A 24,540-nucleotide genomic window follows, 5' to 3' on the forward strand; every position below is an offset into this window, starting at 1 on the left:
CTCAATGAAATAAAACAAGAAGGCAAGATTAGAGAAAAAAGGGTAAAAAGGAATAAACAAAGTCTCCAAGAAATATGGGACTATGTGAAAAGAACTAATCTACGTTTGATAGGTGTACCTGAATATAATGGAGAGAATGAATCCAAGCTGGAAAATACTCTTCAGGATATTATCCAGGAAAGCTTCCCCAACCTAGCAAGGCAGGCCAACATTCAAGTCCAGGAAATACAGAGAACACCACAAAGATATTCCTGAGGGAGAGCAACCCCAAGGCACATAATCGTCAGATTCACTAGGGTTGAAATGAAGGAGAAAATGCTAAGGACAGCCAGAGAGAAAGGTCGGGTTACCCACAAAGGGAAGCCCATCAGTCTCACAGCAGATCTCTCAGCAGAAACCCTACAAGCCAGAAGAGAGTGGGGGCCAACCTCAACATCCTTAAAGAAAAGAACTTTTAACCCAGAATTTCATATCCAGCCAAAGTAAGCTTCATAAGTGAAGGAAAAATAAAATCCTTTACAAACAAGCAAGTACTTAGAGATTTCATCACCACCAGGCCTGCTTTACAAGAGCTCCTGAAAGAGGTACTAAACATAGAAAGGAACAACCAGTACCAGCCACTCCAAAAACATACCAAATGGTAAAGAGAATCAACACAATGAAGAAACTGCATCAACTAATGGGCAAAACAGCCAGCTAGCATCAAAATTGCAGGATCAAATTCACACATAACAATATTAACCCTAAATGTAAGTGGGCTAAACCCCAATCAAAAGACACAGACTGGCAAATTGGATAAAAAGCCAAAACCCATCAGTGTGCTGTATCCAGGAAACCCATCTCACATGCAAGGATACACAAAGGCTCAAAATAAAGGGATGGAGGAAGACTTACCGAGCAAAATGGAGAGCAAAAAAAAAAAAGCAGGAGTTGCAATTCTCATCTCTGATAAATTAGACTTTAAAGCAACAAAGATCATAAGAGACAAAGAAGGACATTACATAATGGTAAAAGGATCAATGCAAGAAGAAGAGCTGACGATCCTAAATATATACGCACCCAATACAGGAGCACCCAGATACATAAGGCAAGTTCTTAATGACTTACAAAGAGACTTAGACTCCCACACAATAATAGTGGGAGACTTTAACACCCCATTGTCAATATTAGACAGATCAACCAGACAGAAAATTAACAAGGATATCCAGGACTTGAACTCAGACCTGAACGAAGCAAACCTAATAGACATTTACAGAACTCTCCACCCCAAATCCACAGAATATACATTCTTCTCAGCACCACATCACACCTACTCTAAAACTGACCACATAATTGGAAGTAAATCACTCCTCAGCAAATGCAAAAGAATGGAAATCATAACAAATAGTCTCTCAGACCACAGTGCAATTAAGTTAGAACTCAGAATTCAGAAACTAACTCAGAATAGCACAGCTTCATGGAAACAAAAACTGGCTCTTGAATGTTGACTGGAAAAACAATTAAATGAAGGCAGAAATAAAAATATTCTTTGAAACCAACGAGAATGAAGACACAACATACGAGAATCTCTGGGACACATTTAAAGTAGCGTCTAGAGGAAAATATATAGCAATAAATGCCCAAATGAGAAGCAAGGAGAGATCTAAAATCGACAGCCTATTGTCAAAATGGAAAGAGCTAGAGGAGCAAGATAAAAAAAACTCAAAACCCAGCAGAAGACAAGAAATAACTAAGATCAGAGCAGAACTGAAGGAGATAGAGACACAAAAAATGCTTCAAAAAATCAATAAATCCAGGAACTGGTTTTTTGAAAAGATCAACAAAATAGACCACTAGCCAGATTAATAAAAAAGAAAAGAGAGAATAATCAAATAGATGCAATAAAAAACGATAAAGGGGATATCACTACAGATTCCACAGAAATACAAACCATCATCAGAGATTATTACAAACAACTCTATGCACATAAACTAGTAAACCTGGAAGAAATGGATAAATTCCTGGACACTTGCATCCTCCCAAGCCTTAACCAGAAAGAAGTCGAAACCCTGAATAGACCAATAACAAGGTCTGAAGTTGAGGCAGCAATTAAGAGCCTACCACCCAAGAAAAGCCCAGGTCCAGATAGGTTCATAGCCGAATTCTACCAGACATACAAAGAGGAGCTGGTACCATTTCTTCTGAAACTATTCCAAACAATCCAAAAAGAGGGAATCCTTCCCAAATCATTTTATGAAACTAACATCATCCTGATACCAAAACCCGGCAGAGACTCAGCAAGAAAAGAAAACTTCAGGCCAATATCCATGATGAACATAGATGCAAAAATCTTCAATAAAATACTGGCAAACTGATTACAATAGCACATCAAAAAGCTTATCCACCATGATCAAGTAGGCTTCACCCCAGGGATGCAAGGCTGGTTCAACATACGCAAGTCTATAAATGTAATTCACCACATAAACAGAACCAAAGACAAAAACCACATGATTATCTCAATTGATGCAGAGAAGGCCTTTGACAAAATTCAACAGCCCGTTATGCTAAAAACCCTCAATAAACTAGGTATTGACGGAATGTATCTCAAAATAATAAAAGCGATTTATGACAAACCAACAGCCAATATCATACTGAATAGACAAAAACTGGAAGCATTCCCTTTGAAATCTGGCACTAGACAAGGATGCCCTCTCTCACCACTCCTATTCAATACAGTATTGGGAATTCTAGCCAGAGCACTCAGGCAAGAAAAAGAAATAAAGTGTATTCAATTAGGAAAGGAGGAAGTCAAATTGTCTCTATTTGCAGATGGCATGATTGTATATCTAGAAGATCCCATCGTCTCAGCCCAAAATCTCCTGAAACTGATAAGCCCAAAATCTCCTGAAACTGATAAGCAACTTCAGCAAAGTCTCAGGATACAAAATCAATGTGCAAAAATCACAAGCATTCCTATACACCAATAACAGACTTAAGGAGAGCCAAATCAAGAACAGAATGCTATTCACAATTGCTACAAAGAAAATAAAATACCTAGGAATACAACTAACAAAGAACGTAAAGGACCTCTTCAAGGAGAACTACAAACCACTGCTCAACGAAATAAGAGAGGACACAAACAGATGGAGAAACATTCCATGTTCATGGTTAGGAAGAATCAATATTGTTAAAATGGCCATACTGCCAATTTACAGATTCAACACTATCCCCATCAAGCTACCAATGACCTTCTTCACAGAACTGGAAAAAACCACCTTAAACTTCATATGGAACCAAAAGAGAGCCCGCATAGCCAAGTCACTTCTTAGCAAAAAGAACAAAGTGGGAGGCATCACACTACCAGACTTCAAACTATACTACAAGGCTACAGTAATCAAAAGAGCATGGTACTGGCACCAAAACAGAGATATAGACCAATGGAACAGAATAGAGGCCTCGGAGGCAACACATCTACAACCATCCAATCTTTGACAAACCTGACAAAAACAAGCAATGGGGAAAGGAGTCCCTGTTTAATAAATGGTGTTGGGAAAACTGGCTAGCCAGGTGCAGAAAGCAGAAGCTGGACCCCTTCCTGACACCTTACACTAAAATTAACTCCAGATGGATTAAAGACTTAAACATAAGACCTAACACCATAAAAACCCTAGAAGAAAATCTAGGCAAAACCATTCAGGACATAAGCATAGGCAAGGACTTCATGACCAAAACACCAAAAGCAGTGGCAACAAAAGTCAAAATAGACAAATAGGACCTAATCAAACTCCAGAGCTTCTGTACAGCAAAAGAAACAGTCATTAGAGTGAATCGGCAACCAACAGAATGGGAAAAAATTTTTGCAATCTACCCATCTGACAAAGGGCTGTTACCCAGAATCTACAAAGAACTAAAACAGATTTACAAGAAAAAAACAAGCCCATTCAAAAGTGGGCAAAGGATATAAACAGACACTTTACATAAGGAGACACACATGAGGGCAACAAACATATGAAAAAGTGCTCATCATCTCTGGTCATTAGAGAAATGCAAATCAAAACTACATTGAGATACCATCTCATGCCAGTTAGAATGGCGATCATCAAAAAATCTGGAGACAACAGATGCTGGAGAGGATGTGGAGAAATAGGAAGAATTTTACACTGTTGGTGGGAGTGTAAATTAGTTCAACCATTGTGGAAGACAGTGTGGCGATTCCTCAAGGAACTAGAAATAGAAATTCAATTTGACCCAGCAATCCCATTACTGGGTATATATCCAAAGGATTATAAATTGTTCTACTATAAGGACACATGCACACGAATGTTCACTGCAGCACTGTTTACAATAGCAAAGACCTGGAACCAACCTAAATGCCCATGAATGATAGACTGGACAGGGAAAATGTGGCACATATACACCATGGAATATTATGCACCCATCAAAAGCGATGAGTTTGTGTCCTTTGTAGGGACATGGATGAACCTAGAAACCATCATTCTCAGCCAACTGACACAAGAACAGAAAATCAACCACTGCATGTTCTCACTCGTGGGTGTTGAGCAATGAAAACACATGGACACAGGGAGGGGAGCATCACACGCTGGGGTCTGTCGGGGGGAAATAGGGGAGGGACGGTGGGGGGTGGGGAGTTGGGGAGAGATAGCTAGGGGAAAAATGCCAGATATAGGCGATGGGGAGGAAGGCAACAAATCACACTGCCACATGTGTACCTATGTAACAATCTTGCATGTTCTTCACATGTACCCCAAAACCTAAAATGCAATAAAAAAAATCTTCAACTTATAACAGGCAAAGGGTTAATATCCCTGAAATTTCTTTGTAATCCCAAAATAAATACTTTCAATGCTTCCATGGCCATTAGTGGACATGCATAGACTGGAAAAAAATTTCAGTCAACACATACATCCCCAGCTGAAGATGAACAAGGTGATGCTCCGTCTTTCTTGCTTCAGCTCTTTGTACTAGAAACAAATGTCCTCTCCATGGACTATTTAGTGCCTTTTTTTTTTTTTTCATGTTTATGCTTTTGTCTTGGTGATTTTACCATTAAATATGGTTTGCAAGCAAAGTCCCGATGTGCTGTCTAGTGTTTCTAAGCACAATAAGTTGTAATGTGGCTTTTAAAGAAAATGCTGTAGATTAGCTTCATTCAGGCATAAGTTACAGTGCTGTTGGCCATAAGCTAACGGTTAGTGAATCAACAATATATAGTAAATAAGGTGTCTTTAATCAGAAACACATAAAAGAAAGTTACTTACTTAACAGTTGATAAAAGTTTGTGAGAGGCTCACAGGAAGCTAACCTTCTATTTCTCTTATGAGAAATGGTTCAGAATTAGCTAACTCAATGTTCATGGAGACTTTATACAATAGCAGTCTGCAGCCTTGTTGGCACCTGGGACCAGTTTCTTGAAAGACAATTCTTCTACACACCTGGGGTGAGGGGCATGGTTTTGGGATGAAACTGTCCCACCTCAGATCATCAGGCATTAGATTCTCTTAAGGAACATGCAACCTACATCCCTCACACGTGCAGTTCACAATAGGGCTCTTGCTCCTATGAGACTGTAATGCCATGGTTGATCTGACAGGAGGTGGAACTCAGCTGGTAATGCTCCCTCACCTGCAGCTCACCCCCTGCTAATGCAGCCTGGTTCCTAACAGGCCATGGACTGGTACTGGTCTGTGGCCCAAGGGTTGAGGGACACTGGTTGTATAACATAACTACTGTGAATAACAAGAATTGACTGTATTTGAATTGATATTTAAAATATTTTGTGAGACAACGAGTGATGATAACCAACAACTCAGGTCAATACTAGAGCTTAGAAAAAACAGAACAATAGATTTCCCTCTCCCTAGAAAAAGGGAAGATTTGATTAAGTTGGTGTACAACATACCTTAGAGAGCCCTCAGGGAAAATAAAAGACTAGGAGGGTTGAGATATAGAATATGACTCCTCCTTTGGATCTAGTTCCTTGCAGTGGGGGCAGGGAGGACAAAACTGACTAACATCACATATTTGTGAGAAGGTTGGGAAAGGAGCATATGCCAGTATTACAGGTGGGGACATGGATACCAAGAAGTCAAGGTCTTTGCTCAAGATCAAACCTATTACCTATGTGCCTGTGAACTAGTTTCTCATGCTCTCTGATCCTTGAATTTCCTGTTAGTAACAGGGCTAAGAATGTTACCAGATATACTTGCTGCAGAGATGGAGACAAGGCATGTCAAGCACTTGGCCCAGGGCCTGGTACACAGTAAGTTCTCTGTGCAAGTTAGCAACTATCACCTAGTAGCAGAATGTAAGACAAATTGGGCCAGAGCTCACCAACTCTCTCTTAATTGTGATTCCCCCAAGCCAGAAATGACCCAAAGACTTTTGGGCCATTCCCCAAATAGTCCCTTTTGTGAAATCTAGTGTCATATTGAAATTGGCTTTATTAATTATTCTTAGGGAACTAAATGGAATTTTAAGGGTCTTATTTATATTGTATATTTTTGCCTTCTTTAAAAGGAATCTGAGGAAGCTTACAACTAGATGCAACTTGTGTAACAGAACTATGAACACGCCAAACCACGGTAATGACTCCAGAAAGAAAGATCCAAAATAATGTGGCAAAAGGGAGAATTAATTTTACCATAAGATGGAATGGGACAATACATTTCCCTTGGAGCTTCCTGAAAATGAAGCCAAAAAGGATAGCTAGTATTATTTATTTCTGGCTGCATAAACAGAAGTACATTTTTAATTTTGTTCAGAAATACAAACCTCATCTGTCACTAACTGCTGAGAAAAGATCATCAGACAGATCTTTTGATAAACATTAGCATCCTCAATAGCAGTTCTATAGAATATGAACTGAACACTCTTCTTATGGCTACTTCTTATCAACCCACATTAAAAACTAGAGTCATTGTGCTAAGTAGTAATTCAGGGAAAGCATTTCAATGAGCACTGCAAGCACAATGGTGGAGGGGAAAGAACCAGGCAGGTCTGCCACTTAGTAGCTTTGGTTTGTGACCTTAGGTGAGTTAATTTCTCTGGAGCCTCAGCTCCGTCATCTTTAAATGGGGCTGAAACCTAATCAGATGATTGCTAGAAGAATTAAACATAGTAGAACACCTACCATGTGCCTTGCATATCATATGTCTCTCCCTTTCTCCTGCACTAATAATGGTGTACAGACATGCTGCTTTTGGTTACTTGGGGATAGAGAGAACTGGGAAAACAGAAGGAATGAATATGCAGCATGTGATCCCAGGGCCTGAGCATCTTATTGTTCCATAAGCAACAGATTACTTCAGGAAGGCAAATATGAAGGTCTCTCATGCTTACTTATAGCATAAGTCACAAATGAATGCATGTGTCTGCAGGGCTGGATTTGGGTTACAATGGCATTTTTAGCCAAATTCTTTTGATACAGATACTTTGCATGTTAAACACAGGAATATTCTTCACTTCCATAAAGAAACAGATGTTCTCATTTTTTTTTTTTTTTTTTTTTGAGACAGTCTCCCTCTGTCACCACTGGAGTGCAGTGGTGCAATCTTGGCCCTACTGCAATCTCTGCCACCCGAGTTCAAGCCATTCTCATGCCTCAGCCTCCTAGAGTAGCTGGGATTCCAGGTGTGCGCCACCACACTCAACTAATTTTTGTATTTTTAGCAGAGACAGGGTTTTGCCATGTTGCCCAAGCTGGTCTTGAACTCCTGACCTCAGGTAATCTACCCACTTTGGCCTCTCAAAGTGCTGGGATTACAGGCATGAGACATCAGGCCTAGATGTTCTCTCTCATTTTCCTTGAAATCTGTGGTACTCCTAGTCTACCTTTAAAATTTTTGTACTTTGTATAAGAAGTATTTCACCATTCTCTGAACTTATGATCAACAGTATGGGCACAATTTCAGTAACTGTCACTTTGTCTCAGTCCTGTGAGCTTACAGGGAGTATGGTGAACTAGAAAGCAAAGGGGAATAGTGGTTTTTTTGGCTTGCACCAACTGTCAATAAGAAAACAAATCTTTTCTTGTTTTTCTTAAGAAAACAGAAAATTCTTTAATAAATTTTCCCCTAGGTTTTTGAGAAAAGCCAGAAATCCAGGTATTTAGATGGAATCTCCCTACAGTATTTTAAAATGCTGGCAATTAATTCATGTAGGCCAAGACTACAAGCCAGATGAAAGAGGACTGTGTGATTCCTGATTTAGAGAGGCTTGCATAATGCAGAATCTACATGAGCACTATTCTAGAAAACTGAGGAACAGAGTGATTGCCCCTGGAGAGATTTTTTACTGAGGGAGGAGGCAGAGAAGATCCCTGCATTCTGCAAGTCCTCCAGCTGGCCTGGAGTCTAGGCTATCACTCAAAATATTTTCAAGAGGGTGGGGAGAACACCTGTAACAGACCTCCTTTCTGCTCTTCTCTTTCATATTTCCCTTTCTAAAAAGTGAAAGAAAATATGGGAGGTTGTCAGTTCCAACACGCTGAATTACACACAAAAGGGCAAAAACTGTTAATCTGCTAAGGAAAAACCTACAAAAGAGAATCAATTAATGTGAATTCTGCTTGAGGACTCAGAAGTAATTGCTTGAGTGTTCCTCAAGAATGGCTCGCTGGAGTCTATTTGCATTTGTTGAGGGAGGGTGTTCTGCTGTCCAGATACTGAGGTCAGCAATGGGGTAAAAATAGTACCAGGAGTTTGAGGTTTATTAGAATGACACAGAATCTCTTTCTTCCGGCATTAAAGTGTATTAGGACCATTTATCTCATTTGAGGAGACGGGAAGGTGCTTGTGCAGGGTGAAGAATACGTATCATACTTTCCTTTTTATGGTTTTGGTGTTAAAGACTGAATATTGAGGTCAAGGAATTAAATGATATTGTAGAGATGCCAAAGTCTAAAGGAGTATGTTCTATCATTTTGACTGCACTGCTTATGAGAAAAAGATTATTTCTTGTACACAGCAAACTCATTCGTTTTCTTTTTTGTTTTGCAATGCCTGAAAAACATCTTTAGAAATTGAATTTAGGGACCTAAAAATTATGTGTATTTCCTTTGGGCAGCAGGCAGTTTTCCTGAAAGATGTGCTGATGTTTTTACAGTAGAAAGGCGGGTAAGGTCATAGGAAGGAGGCACAGTTCTTGCCAGAATGTTTTATATGTGAAAAGAACATTTCAAGCTAAGAGACATGCGCTGAAGAGGCAATGCACTTCAGCATATGAAATTACTCATAATATTATAGTCATTAATACATTTTTATTTTTTGCTACCAAGTGGTATGTTGATTAAAAATTAGTTAATTTAAATTTTGACCTTTAACCTCAAATTCGCTTTTTGTTTTTTGGCCTCATTCCCCTTTCATGGTTCCTCTCATTCCATTTGAATGCACATAAAAACTTCTTTAAGTCTTGAGTTAATACGAAGATGATTTTAATATGTGTTTCTGATTTAATCTTTCAAAATACATCATTTATGTCAAGTAGTTCCACCAGATAGGCAGGCAGTCTGAATATACAGCTGGAATAAAAATTATAGTGAAATGAAAAATACGTGGGCAGTAGTAGGTTGGGCCAATATTAAAGAGACGTAGCTATCATCTGAAGAGTAAGGATCAAGTTCACTGTTTGGATTTGTGCAGGAAAGCTTAGTCCCACAGTGAAGTTCACGATATTCCAAACATTTCTAATGAGTTTCATCTTTATGTTTTGCTCCAGGAAGCATGCATAAAATACATTTGACCTTACCTGTGAGGAATTTAAATAGTTTTATATCATTATGTTGACAATTCTATCCTGCTTTGATAACTGGAAGGCTAGAAGAAATATCTGAAAGTACCAAGACTGGTGATTCTCCAAAATAACTGATGCTCAGAATCTATTTCAAAAATATCTGACTCCCAGATTATGGGATGCAGAAATTTTAAAAGGCTCCCAATATGGCTATTATGATCAGCCAGGCTTGAAATCCAAAAACCTAATCTAGCAGTTCTTAATGCTGATATGAACACTAAAACAATGACTGGATACTAGAACAATGGAGGAACATAGCAATGCTTGTGCCATGCTACATCCCAGACTAAGGAAATCAGACTCCCTGAAGGAATGTGGGAAGCTTCCAAGTGATTATACTATATAGCTAGGTTGAGAACCAGGAATCCTTATGCTAGTCTCAGAGAGTACTAGAGCCACAGTGAGGCCAGACCCACTTATTCACTTCCCTGAAAGTGGCAGTTTTACGGGAGATGGAGGAAGTGGGATGATAAATGAAACCACATATGCAAGTTATATTTAAAACAGCAAAGGAGTCAGTCAGTGTTTCTTAAACATTTGGATCCAGTGCCTTTCATGCAATTCAAGTTTTAAGCAACATGTGCTTTTGGTGATCTTACACTCAATCTGACTCTGATAAGCCTCTCACTTGTCCCTAACTCCTTGATTCTTAGGGATGTCTGGAAGGATACGGAGATAATGACTGAAAAGGAGAGATGAGGTTCAGGGAAGTGAAGAGGGTGTGGAAGCCACCTGCAGACTGAGAGCTCGGCATGAAATTAAAACTACCATCATCTCCAAATCATGCATTCCCAGGGTGGAAATGTGCTCCTTTTCCTGAAGATGGCATTCACAGAGAAACAGACTGACAGAAAACAGTTGAGGCTGCAAATTCTGAGTGTGGGCAATGGAGGAGAGACTACATCAAAGGAACTTCCTTCCCTGCTGGGGACCACAGCCAACTGCACAGAGAGAATCAGGGAAGGAATAAGCAGTACCCACAGCAGAGAGCCAGGAGATCCATTTCCTTGGAAAATACTGAGCGCCACAACTTAACATGCACTGTGCTAGTAGCAGGAACTGGGGCTGAGAATAAAAACAAATGAGACATGCTCCCTGTCTTTAAGGCGCTTGCAGTTTGGCAGGGGGAGAGACTATCTTGTCAAAAGTCACTCTATAGACAGCTTTGCCTATTTGTTTAACACATTTGTATCAGACAACATATATTATAGTAAATTATATTCTAACAAATCAGAAAATGGGGCGGGCATGGTGGTTCATGCCTATAATCCCAGGTCTTTGAAAGGCCAAGGCAGTAAGACTGCTTGAGGCCAGGAGTTTGAGACTAGTTTGGCAAAATAGCAAATCCCCATTTCTTTAAAAAAATTAGCCAGGTGTGGTAATATTCACCTATAGTTAGAGCTGCTTGGAAGGGGCTTGAGCCTTCTTGGAAAAGAAAAGAGCCCTTGAGCTAGTTTGAAGTTGCAGTGAGCTATGATTATGCCACTGACCTTCAGCCTGGGCAACAGCAAGACCCTATCTCTTAAAAGCCTTACCCTTCTTGAGTCTCAGTATCCCTATCAATAAAACAGGTATAATGTCTATACTGCTAGGTAGTTTTGAGAAAATGACAAGAAACATCCACACAGAGTCTGGAACACAGAAGTACCAGAATCATGTCCTATTTTTTTCTTTTTTAAGAAAAAGTGTTATCTTCTAGAGCAGCAAGACAAGCTTTCTGAAGGAGATGGAAATTCAGCTAAACCTTGAAGCTTAAGAAGGATTTCGATAGGTAGTGATGGAAAATGCAAAAGCACCGAGGTAGGACAGTGAGGCAGGAGTTTGAGAGTGAGTAAACAACAGGCAATCTACCACTGGCTGCTGCAAAATCCTTCCTCAATATAGTTTTGGATATAATGTGACTGGCTCTCCAGCTTCTGAAACAGTTGGGCCAATGTTCTTGTCTTCTAGGGGAGAGGAAAATATATTCAGGAGAGGACAAGACTGACAGGGAAGTAGCAGGCAGTAGTTGGAAATCAGGTAGATGGGAACTGGGTCCTCAAAGCACAGTCTTCCCAAATCAATATAAGAACTAAATGCCTACTAACCACAGCATAGTTGGAAGCCTTAGCCAGCTACAGGATCCAGAATCATCCCCATCAGTGTTTACACAGCATTAGATGACTACCACTAGGTGGTGCCAAACCCAAGTTTACGCCTGGATAGATTTGGCCCCTGCACTGGGTCCTTGAAACTCGAAGCTGGCTAACCATGTGGGTTGACTTTCATCAGTAATGTTACCACGTGGTCTACACAAACAAGTGGTTCTCAAAGTTTAGTCCTCAGACCACTAACAGCACCTAGGAGCTTGTTAGAAATGAAAATAATCAGGTTCTACCTTAGACCCACTGTATCAGAAGCTCTGCGGGTGGGGCCCAGCAATCCGTGCTTCAACAAGCTCTCCAGGATGCATGCTAAGGTTTGGGGACCCCTGTTTACAGGAATTTCTGGCCCCATTACACTATGGCAGGGTTTTACTGTACAACTGTGACCTTGGATAAATAATATACCTCTTTAAAGGACCAATAAAATGAAGAAAGAGGTAGCTGGAGCAGAAAGATCTCCAAGGTCCCTTTCAATTGTAATATGCTGCAATTTATTAGTTCACCAGTGGGGGAAATGTTTACAGCTCATTAGTTCAAACAGATTGGTAGTGTTGGCATTTGTGGATCTTGTTGCATGCATTGAATATGGGGTGTTTGAATTTTAATGGCTAATTTTAACACACTACACATCTCCATTATTAGATTTACTAGGTTATTAATGTTAATGCTACACAATTGACCCCCATATGGAGGGAAGCATTAAAGCATGAGCTTTGTATGAGGAAAACCAACAAAATAATTGCAATGAATTTCTTGTCTCTGTTGCGGTTACATATAATCAGTAAGAACTAGACCTTTCACTGAATTAAAATTCTAAACACAGGCAGCTGGAATTGATTTAAACAATTAAATCCTAGAACAACTACTTTCAAATAAACCTCTCATCCAGGACCTAAAGGACTTTACAATGATAGCCAGTACTTACAGGTAAATCAAACATATAAGCCATTTCTGCCTGACAAATCAGCTCAAATCAGAGGTCTAAAATTCAGGTCTAAAAGTTGAAGAAAATCGAGTTATAACTCAAAGAAATCAGAGTGGGGATGAGGCAAAAATTGAATAAACAACTTGCCACCTGTTTTCCAATGCTTCCCTGGCTTAAGCTGTGAATATACATGGATACTTTGATATAGGCTTTGTAAATTAAAATGTAAGTTCTGGGAAGGCAGAAATTTTGTGTGTGTTGACTGCTGCAGTATCCTTTGTGCTTAGAATAAAGTCAGGCACACAGTGGCTTTTCAGTATATTGGTTAAATAAACACCTAAATGATCCTCCAAATTTAACATAGGGGGTGCTATCCAAGTGAATTTTCTGTGATTACAGAAATGTTCTATAAATTCTACTGTCCAACAGAGTAGCTACTAGCTACAGGTGGTTACCAAGCATTTAAAACAAACATGGCTAGTTTAACAGGAGAACCAAATTTTAAATTTTAATTCATTTACACTTAAACAGCTACATATAGCTAATGATCACCATATTTGACAGCATAGCTAATAAAGGCTGGGACAAATGTAGGGGCTAGGGAAGAAACAACAACATGAAGCAAACACAATGAGTGTGTAATACAGAAAACATATTATCTACAATTTCTGACCCTGGGAAGTCGTTCATATAGGAGATTGGGTGGGCAATGCTTCCTAGGCTCTGGTTTCTTTTTGCTTTCCTTTAAATCCATTAAAAGTTGTGGCAGCAGCTGCTGAGGCAGGGAGGACTGGGTTTCAGATTCAAGGAGAAGAGTCTGTATTCTTCTCTCACCAGGGACAAAGTGGTGTTTAACTCTTGGACACCATGGCCGTTGCGAGAATGACTGCCGGATGGCTAGGGACAGCAAGTGCCTGCAGAAGCATAAGCAGTGAGGAGCTCAGAACTTCTCTCTTGGCTGAGCTTGCTTTCTGGTTCAGGTGCGCATTCATTCAAATATTTTCCAATGCAAAGTGTGATTCGTATTTTATTTTGGGACACTTTGCCAAAGACTGAGCCTTGGGATTGAGATGGACCTTGGAGTTCTTCAGCTTATGACAAAATAGAGAAAAATCTTGAGGAGAAAAGACTGCTTCGCAAAATGAGATAATTAAATGAGAATCATTTAATTTTAATTTTTACAAAAGATGTGCCTTTTTTTCTCTACCCAAACTAATAAAGACTATTTGCTGTTCACATGATGTAAGGTCTAAAATTGAGGCTTCAGTTCCCATATAAGATCCCCTAGCCAAGCAGCCCTCCTTATCCAAAGGACCAGGTTCAGTTCCTGCTTAACCCTGAGTAGTGGTTTGCAGTTACTTGCCAGCCAGTAGAATTATTCAAACAAACTAAATGCATCCTCCTGAGGGAGCCAGGGGGCACCCCATCCTCTTGATCCTACAAAATGGCCTCTGGTTGCTCACGCTATTACCATGTGCAATTCCCATGTGGCCCTGCATGGTGTGCAGAGTCAGTCTCCCAAAGCTGTGAGTATATATGACTACTAAATGGCTGCTGACCTTATCTATCCAGTGTTAGGAGTTATGTGTTTCACCATTCTCACAGTCCCCATAACCCTACGGTGGGAATCCCCCTCTCACCAGTGGGTTTAACTCGAGGTTATTAAAACAAGTTTTACAAAAATTTTCCATAAATAATTCATCAGTTACTGATAAGCCAGATATCATTTATCAATACTCAGGACAACGCTTACATTTCTGAGCTCCCTCTTGTACCTCAGGGGCATGACACCTGGAAACTACATCTCTCAGAGACTTTTCTATCAGGATTCCCATTAATCCCACCATTTGAAGATAGCTGCAAGTCATTAGAAAGATGAAAGAGAAGGAGAAGCTATTATTCTCCACTGTCAGCTGTGGAGCAGTGGTAGACAAAAGATGGAAAGTTTTGTCAGAGGCTTCTAAGTATCCACCAAAGAACCACTCATTAGAGTACAGCAAGCAGGTAAGGCTTTTGGTGGTCACTTCTTTATGACTCTTTCACATATGAGTTTCTGAAATGTGCTGTAGCAGATACCTCTGCACCCTGGCTTATATTTCCTTGGCTTCACCTCTGATTTCAGCCATGAATGCACAGTTCCATACAGGCTTCAACTCATACCATGCTAGAACTCATATCAGGCTTCAACTCATATCATGCTGCCTCAGGTACAGGCTCCACATTTCTACTTTCTGTTGTTGAGTTCTTCCAACATTGTCGATGCCATGGGAGTTAATTGGGCCCACACACATGTGTACAGCTCAGAAACACAGGGAGTTAATATCCCTGGGGGCAAGTCTCAGAAGCCAATAGAAAATCCTCCTATCTTCCATACTTTGGGTAGATAATTCTGGAGGGTACTCTATGTGCTTCTCATTCGATTTTGACAGAATCAAGCTCCTTCTTCCCAAATGCAACCGCCGCACCACACCCCTATGTGGGCCATTCCTTTTTCCTCACTCTACCACTGCGGATCCCTGGTATTACCTCCCAAATAAACTGCCTGCTCATAACTCCTCACCTTAGGCTGTGCTTTAACATGATCCAAGCTATGATAGCCCTTTCTGATCTTCACTCCTCCAGCCCTCCAAAGGTTGTACAAACCTTTAATTCCCTGTACTAAAATGTTTCCTATTCCTAAGAGAGTGGCTTGTTTTCCTGAACAAACTATAACTAATACACTGCAGTTACATAATAGTCTCTGTTGTATCATTTTGTTTACCTGTTACTGTGTGAATGAACAGTAAGTGTGCCTTCATCACTTTACTTATCATCAGCACATTGATTTCCATAGAAGACATTACTAAGACATTGTTTTACCAGTGCTCATTTTCTCAGTTTCATAATTTTGTCTAACCTGACAAAGTATCTGACCCAAATCTTAATTTCCCAGTCTCCCTTACTGCTAGCAGTGACACAGTTCTGGCTAATGACAAACAAAAAGTCTACCTCGGATTTCTGGATAAGTTTTGCCTGTTCTCCTTGCCTTTTTCTCTTCCCACCTAGAACAATGACATGTGATAAACTTGTCATCCTACAACCACAAAAGTACAATGAGAACAAAAGTCACTGAAGGAGGCTGGGATGTCAATGGCATCATGGAGCTGACTCTGCAGCTCTGAAAGTTGGTTTACTCACTTCTTGTTACTTGAGATGGATAAACATCTATTGTGTTAAACCACTGTGACTGTTTCTCTGCCACTGCTGAATGCCATCCCCTATGTGATGCACCACATTTATACTGTTAACTTTAGATTTCCTTTGACTAGACTCCCAGAAGAAAACTGTTATGTCAAAAGAGATATAAACATGTAAATTTATGATATAGTTGCCAAATTACTTTCCAAAAGGAAGACATGAAGCTACATGGCCACCACCATCATTTGAAACCATATATTCTGAAAAGAAATATTATACTTGTTTTCTAATTATCTTGCTAACTGGGTTCCATTTTGATTAGCAATCTCATATACTACTGGTAGGCACCAAGCTCATAGCCTACATGGTGATAACAAGCTCTGTGGGGGCCCTATTCAAAATGTCTTGTTGTTTTTCCCACTCAAAAAAGCAGCACATATAATAATATTCCTATTATTATAGGAATATAATTCCTATAACAGGAATTGCATCACAGGGTATCAAGACAGCCAGTGCAACCTCCTTCAAAAAGAATTCCTTGCTGCTCCAATTAGAACACAGGGGTCAAGGAAGCCATAGAGATGAGATTAAAAAACAATGAGAAGATGACGAGGAGACCAGTATGGCCAATAGCTTACAAACATCTAAAGGATTTTCTGTAACAGGTGGACAAAGGTTGAAAAGTCTCTTCAGCATTCCAAATGAAAGGAGAACTGTCAGATAGCAAAAGAAAAAGGTGAGACGTATCTATCTGATTGCCCCAGAGCTATTGTGGCCTGCAAGGAGTACTACATGGAAAGGGAAATTAAAGAAACGATGGTAAAGAGAAGACCACAGCAAAATAGGCGTGCTTACCATGGTTTGTCATGTACTGTTTGTGTTCAAAGCTCAGCTTCAGATTATATCTGAGCTCATTTCCCCACTTTATTAGCAATTCTAAGAGGAAAGATCCTTGGGTGAGTCATTACAACACTGTTTCATGGCAGAGACTCCTGGAATGTCACTGGTTCATGCATTCATATTAATACATTCACTCACTCATTCACACTTTTCCTGCATGCCCACTACCAATAAGTGGTACAATATACCCCCTGGACTCAAGGAGCTTACCTATCTGGGAGTGGTAATTGACACATACATAATAACGCCAACACAAAGGCACTGTAGGTTAAGAGTCATGACAGAAATACTGTATTCCGTGTTACAAGAAAATAGGAAAAATTTCTTCCAGATGTGATGGCTAGAGGAAAACCCACATAAAGAAGATGATAGCTGAGCTGAATCATGAAGGTGAAAAGGATATCAAAAGGAATGTTTGGAAGAGAAAAGCAATGAATAGGAAAAAATTAGAGTACACAATTATGAGATCTTGGATCTTGTATTAGTCTCTCTTAGGACTACAAGATCTTACACAAGTTACTAAAATTTTGTGAGCCTCAGTTTGCTTACCTTTAAAAATGAGACACAGTATTACTCTTCAGGGATTGCTCATTACAAGTATTACATTAGATAATACATGTGGAAGTATCCTATAAATTATAAAGAAGTATAACTGTCTATTCTTATTATAATTTTTATTATTCTTCCATATACAGCAAACAGGATTAAAAAGTTCAAACGTGAAAAAACTCAGGACATCATCTTATTTATAAGAAATATTTTATAAATAATAATGTTGTTCTTTCCAGATTTAAGATCATACATGATTTACATAATAGATGTTTTAATAGTCATCTGTCATCTATTGTTCCTTGAGAGACACACACACATGCGCACATAAACGTCAAGTGTTAGTGCTTGGGGTCAGACACTATGCCCAGACACTATGTCCAGTGAAATTACTTATATTACTAATATATGGGAAAAGAAATAAGGTTAAATTATGTAGAAGTTGATATGATTTAAGAATTAATGTGCCTACCATTACTAAGCTTTTGTATTTCATCAAGCCTTACAATTAAATATTTTATAAATAAGATTGATTTCAGCTAATGATATTTAATCAGCTTAACAGTGAACCCAATTTTAATACCAAAAACTTAATTATGTAAAAAAAAAATGCCCATCTCCTTATTCCAGTTGATCAGTAATATGAGAAAGAGACCTGAAGGTATACCTAAGGCCCTGCCATTAATCTGGGTACTATGTTACATTTTAAGTAAAAGCAAAGAAAATGAACATTTATTGTGCAATGACTGTGTGCCCAGCAACATGCCAGACGGGACTGTTTTACTGATGGCTTCACATTGGCCTCATAAAATAAGCATTGGCAATCTTTTTTTTTTTGGGGTGCTAAGAAAGTTTAGGTTACTCAAGGTCATAAAGCTTAGCAGAGCTTTATTTATGCCAATCATGGCAGAACCATGATTCCAACTCAGGACTTTGCTAAGCTCACTGTCCTTCTATCAAACCATACTGCTTCCTACAAAATAAAAAGATACGTACAATTTCTTAAAAAACAGCCTTGAAAACCCAAACCTACCAAATGCCCACATCATTAATAATCACACAGCCTCCTCATAAATACTCTTCATTCACTGAATTATCTCTGAACATTTACTTCTTTAGGCTCTCTAAAAAGTGATCAAAAGGAACATCTTTTAGCTTTCATTTTTATAAATTTTTTTTAATTGAGGGGAAAGTGCAACTGTTAAAAAGCCTTTTTATTTTGACTTAATGACAAAATTGTGCCTCTTGTTTAGCCTTCCACACTGAATATCAGATCCACACATTTCTGCTCCCTTTGACATAAGAAATATTGCTTTGCAAAGCAATGGTCAAATTCTTTCTAGAGTCTTCTCTCGTAGTTTAAGAATGTATTGTGACCTAGGCTAAGAAACAACTTCAGGTATAGATTCCTGAAAAAGATTTCTGATGGATTTTTCTAACTTTCTGCTGAAGCTACTGACTTCTTTTTCTGCTCGCATGCAGACACACAGACATGCAGGCAGGCAGGCACACGCGCACGCGCGCGCACACACACAGTGTAAATTTCCTTTTCAGGAATCCATACAGGCCTCCTGTTGACTAGTATATAAAGTTCCCTCAGCATTGTCCCATCTCACCTTTTCTTGCTTTCGAACGCATTCTTCTTCCTCATTAAGCTGGCCTCCTCACTCACTTCCTCCTGTGCACACTCACAAAGAAGCTTGCAGCTGCTCATTTCCACCTCAGTATTTACCCCCCACAGGAAATGTCCTCTTTCCTTCCCTCTAGCAATTCAAACATATTTTCTTCAAGACTTTCTTCCTCTAAACTCCCTTCCTGCTGTAATTGCTCCCTAGCTAGCTAGTGAAATGCTAGCTTACTGGGCATGCCACTTTCCTGATACATTTCTCCTTGCTCCACATTCCTCTCAGTTCATTATTCTGTTTCCTTGTCTGCCTCCTCTTAAATGGAAATTCCTGCCTATCCTTGCCTCTGCATTCTTTTCTTCCTCTACACACTCTCCCTAGGCAATTCCTTCAAAACTCTCAAATCTTAGTTACCTCTGCATTAGTGATGCCTCTAATTATAGACACCTCCCTGAGCTTCCCACATGCCTCCCGGACAACTCTTCAGAAAAGTACTGCTCAAACCTCCTACTGAATGTGGCCAAAATAAGAGTAGTAAACTAGTTTCAGTACATATTCAACTGCCTCCATGAGTTCTCTATCTTGGTAATGGACTTACTCTTTCAATTACCTAAGCTGAAACTCTTGCCCTCTATATCTTACCAGGTAATAAACCTCAATGTATCCTTCCCTTGTGATTTTAATGGCTTCCCAACTCCTCCTCCTGCATCCAAACACTGGTTTTTCAAGCTGACTGAGCTTCTGCAGTTTTGGCCATGGGACATACATGGATCTCAGCAAAACAGCTAGCTGGAGCTATTGTGGGGCAGAGTGGAATAGGGGTAGAGCTGGGAACCTAATCTGATTGGAAAGATTGGTCTTGAGAAGTTGGGCCACGCTGGCACGCCGCACCACAGAGACATATTCAAGCAGTCTGGGTGCATCAGTAATCAGGTTTTAAATAACAGGGTGGCAGCATCATGATTTCACCCCATCAATTCATTCACAGCAGGGTCCACATCCAGCAGCAGGCAATTGTAATAGCCTCCCACTGGTTTCCTGCCTTCTACCTCCTAGCTTCTAAAAAATCCAATCTGATTCCTACACTACTATACCTCAAATTATTCAGTAGCTTTCCATTGGGCAATGACAACATATGAATCTTGACCACGTAGAAGCAGGAAGTTGGGAAGGAGACTTTAATGGCCAGTGACTAACAAGAGAAAATTTTCTTTTCCTGTACCACAAAATTGGCAGAGTTCCAGACAGAGGTGACATCATCTGCCTGGGTCTCAGAGTGAGGATGACATTAAACAGAGCTGTAGCGCATCCCTGTTGGCATGTGGCATGAGCAAAAAATATACTCGTATGATTGTCATCTATGATTATTTTGTGGTTGACTGTTACCATAGTGTAAACAGCCTACCCTGCCAGATATAGTGACTTTCATAAACATGTCTCAAAACTTCAGAGGAGAAGGGACATATTTCATACTAACATAGGTGACAGTTTGCTTACTAAGCCAAAATAGTGAATAGTGAGAGAAAACTTGGTGAATTGAAGACCTGGTATTAAGACTATAGAAGGGACTGTGATTTGCTGAAACTGACTGCCTATTCCAAGTTTGCCTCCCTCTTATGTAGTTTTCTTTTTAAAAAAATCACTTCTGCATGGTTGTATTGCTTATAGATCCTCTCACCCCAATCCTTTAGTTCTATTCATAATATTACTACCCAAAAATACAGTCTGTCACTTCCTCAACTTTAAATGAAAAATGATTTAATGTTTTAATCATTAAGAATAAAAATGAACCATTGGTACTTTGGGGATTTTTTTTTCTTTGCCAAGTACAACTGTTTAATTGAAATACTAGCTCTTCAATAACTCTGACCAAATCTTAACATATCTGGCACCAATGGCTAAAGATATGTTGAACTATTAGTTTAGATCCTCATAGAGAAGTGACCGCCTCTAATAATGTCCAGTATGAGCCAATATTCCTCTTTGTTCATAGGAGCAAGGAAGAAAAACACATACTATGGTCTGAATACTTCAAGCAACTAGCACAGTGCCCAGCACAAAGTGTGTGACCAATAAATGACAAGTTTCTTCTTGTACCCAACCCCTGATCTGCTACTTTACTGAAGAGATATGGCTGATCGGCCTTACTGTCACTTTAAGGTTTTAAAACAAGAAGGCAAGTGATTTCTCCACAACTCTGTTTTTAAAGAAGCTGTTTTCTAGACCACAGTAATAAGATGTCCTTTATCGGGCTAGTTACATCTTAAGGGGTTTAATGACAGCAGAATGGGGTCACTGATTTAGCAGGAAGAGAGAATAACAACATCCAACAGAGATTAATTTAATTACCGCCTCCTTCACTCCATTTCTGGGGGTCTGGCAATATCCAGCGAAGTTCGGCATATGAAACTTCTTATTCTTCTACCCTTGAGATATCTCTGGCATGAAAATAAGGTCACTGTCTTGGTAGGAAAATGGTATCTTGCATGGTCTAAGTATTGCTTCGTCCCCTGATATAAATAAAATCAGGATTGCCATATTAAAAGTCCTAAAGGTCTTCACTCTGGACATTAGCTGTCTGGCTCAGGTGCTCTAGGAAAACACGGTTACCAAAGGTCACTTCCACGTTCACAAAATTGCAATTCTTAAAAACAGAGAAAAAATAATTTCTTTGTTCTATGATATCAAAGTTAAGATTTCCGTTGCCATAGTGATGAGATATTTTTCTTCTCGCAGTGCCAGCCTTTTCCTGGCAGATGAAGTCAGTACTATAATCAATAAGAAAGCAATACTTCATTTTCTGCATCCCTCTCGGGGTATGGGCTTCCAACCAAAAGCATAGAGAGCCATGTGATGGTCTCAAAATGTCCATGGATAGAAATTTGCATACCAAATAATGCCAAACTATGACTTTATCATGCTTTGCTAAAATATTTGATGAAAGTTTACGTATACAACCCAAAAACTCACACACATGTAAAACAATCCTTAGCTCCTATTAGTTCCTTGTCAATTTGCTTCCCTGCTTTTGGTCTCCTCTAATAAGTCCTTCACGTATCTAAATGTTTCCTTAATCAAGAACCAACTTGAATTGAGAATTTCTTAGATCCTGAATTTTGGGATACAGTCAAGGGGCATAAACCAATCTCTTTAGAACACTGTGTCTCAAATTGTCAAGTAAATTTCTGTTATAAGACACTTGGTGATACCTTATTCCATTATTGTTTAAGCTAAAATCTCTCTAGTTTTTAAAAAATCATTTGGTTATCTTCTGGTTATCCTGAAGCCCTAGAATTCTCTCTTCTTCCCCACAGAGGAACAACCTGGTAGCCAGGAACAATCATTCAAAGTTTTTCCCAATAGTTGGCATTCACTCCCCGCACAATTCCACTTTAAAAACATGGTGATTTAAAGAGGATTCATGTTTATACATGTTTACCCTTCATAGCAGGAAAGTCCTCCTCTCTATGTAAAGGTCATCTCCTTCCAAAGAAAAGCAAATATAATAATACAGGAGCAGAGGGATATCTGCCTAACCACTAGATCAGTCAAATTAAATGCCTTGGTGACATCATAAGTAGATTTCTCTGGGACTGGGAGTACATATGCAGATACGGGTAAGAGGAAAGAGAACCAAGATAGTCAATACTAAGTGTTTGCCAAACTTGTTTCTTCCTTCTTCAGGTCACAGAGCTAAACTACATTTCCAAAGTTCCCTTGCAGTTATATGGGGACATGTGACTGAGTTCCAGTCAATGGCCTGGATCCATATCCACCCACTCCTATCTTGCATGATGCTCCATCCACTAGCTTTCTTACTTCCCTGCAGGTAGACACACAACGCAGCACGAACCCTCTCCAGCTTACCTCCTGTCAACCTGCATCGGGCCCAGAGATTTCATTAACAATAAATATGTCAAACCACCGAGATTTTGGCTTTTTTGGGAAAGGGAGGGGAGAAGCTGCTTTATTCTGGATTCTGCCTACCAGGCTGGCTGGGGTGCGGGAGTGAGAAGGGGGATCTGAGGAGCAAACCAAGAAGGTTCCAGGGCAAGCCTAGGCCTCCACAGCCTGGCTGTTGATGACACGGATGTGGCTGATGATGTCCTGGATGGCCTCAGATGTTGTGCCCTGGCCCCCGATGTCTGGAGTGTGCATATTCTCATTGTCCATGGACGCCAGGACAGCCTTACGGATGGAGGTGGCATAGGAGTGCAGCATGAGGTGGTCCAGCATCATGCAGCTGGCCAGCAGGGTGGCTGTGGGGTTGGCGATGTTCTTATTGGCGATACTCTTGCCAGTGTTCCTCGTAGCCGTTTCAAACACTGCGTACACATGGCCATAGTTGGCCCCAGCCACAAGGCCAGGGCCTCCGACCAGTCCTGCGCAGACATTGCTGACAATGTTGCCATAGAGATTGGGCATCACCATGACATCAAATTGCTGGGGCCGGGACACCAGCTGCATGGTGGTGTTGTCCACAATCATGTTCTCGAAGGTGATCTGGGGGTAACCAGCTGCCACCTCCCTGCAGCACTGGAGGAAGAGCCCGTCGCCCAGTTTCATTATGTTGGCCTTGTGCACAGCCGTCACTTTCTTGCGCCCGCTCTCCTGCGCCAGCTTGAAAGCATACTCGGCAATGCGCAGGGATTTGGCCTTGGTGATGATCTTCAGGCTCTCCACCACTCCCACCACACTCTCATGCTCCAGGCTGCTGTACTCGCCCTCCGTGTTCTCCCGGACAATGAGGATGTCTATGTCCTTGTGCCGGGTCACCACACCTGGCAGGCTCTTGCAGTGGATGACGTTGGCATAGAGGTCCAGGCTGGTGCGAAGGATGTTGTTTCGGGATTTGTGGGATGGTGGCAGATTATGGTTGGTTTCGATATTGCCCTTCAGGGCCACACGGTTCCGGCGGATGGCCATGATGGCGTTGCGAATGTCCTCTTCATCAGCATTGGAACTCACGTGCACCTCTTCAAAGTCCACCGGTACACAGGCGTGCCTGAAAACAGACTTCACGTGTAGCATGAGCTCTGGCCCAATGCCATCGCCTGGGATCATGGTCACCATGTGCCGTCCGCCATACTTAGCTGATGGAGGAATCGTTTGTTGTGAGGAGATGCTCCTCGAGGGGGCCTCATGGGCACCTAGAACCTCCCAGGGACTGCAGAGAAAGGCTGCCCGGAGCACTGCCTTCATAGGGCCGCCAACCGCTGTTGCTAACTTCAGCGCCATGATGGAAAGTGAGAATCTCCTCACGTCCCGACACGCAGACACCACTCTCGCGAGAATTCGAAGGTGTGCCGATTTTGGTTCTTCATTAAAGCAACTAGCATTACCCAGCCTAAAACAGGAAGCTAAATGGATCTTCAAATATGATTCATTCTGTGAACTTAGCCTACCTTAGGAAGCCAACAGTGTCCTAAAC

General features: G+C 40.4%; 2 protein-coding genes across 8 annotated transcripts in view; both read right to left on the bottom strand.

The window, feature by feature from the left end:
* TMEM108 (transmembrane protein 108) overlaps nucleotides 1-24,540 on the bottom strand; it is a 357,015-nt gene that overhangs the window by 179,763 nt on the left and 152,712 nt on the right. The gene's annotated exons all lie outside the window — the stretch shown is intronic.
* On the bottom strand, nucleotides 23,064-24,384 carry LOC116541899 (isocitrate dehydrogenase [NAD] subunit gamma, mitochondrial-like). The gene has a single exon (XM_032266411.1). It carries the CDS (start codon nucleotides 24,345-24,347, stop codon nucleotides 23,166-23,168), a length of 1,182 nt encoding a protein of 393 aa, XP_032122302.1. The 5' UTR covers nucleotides 24,348-24,384; the 3' UTR covers nucleotides 23,064-23,165.

Source organism: Sapajus apella, unplaced genomic scaffold, assembly GCF_009761245.1.
Source record: "Sapajus apella isolate SASKATOON/1434 unplaced genomic scaffold, GSC_monkey_1.0 scaffold4, whole genome shotgun sequence".
NCBI lineage: Eukaryota > Metazoa > Chordata > Mammalia > Primates > Cebidae > Sapajus > Sapajus apella.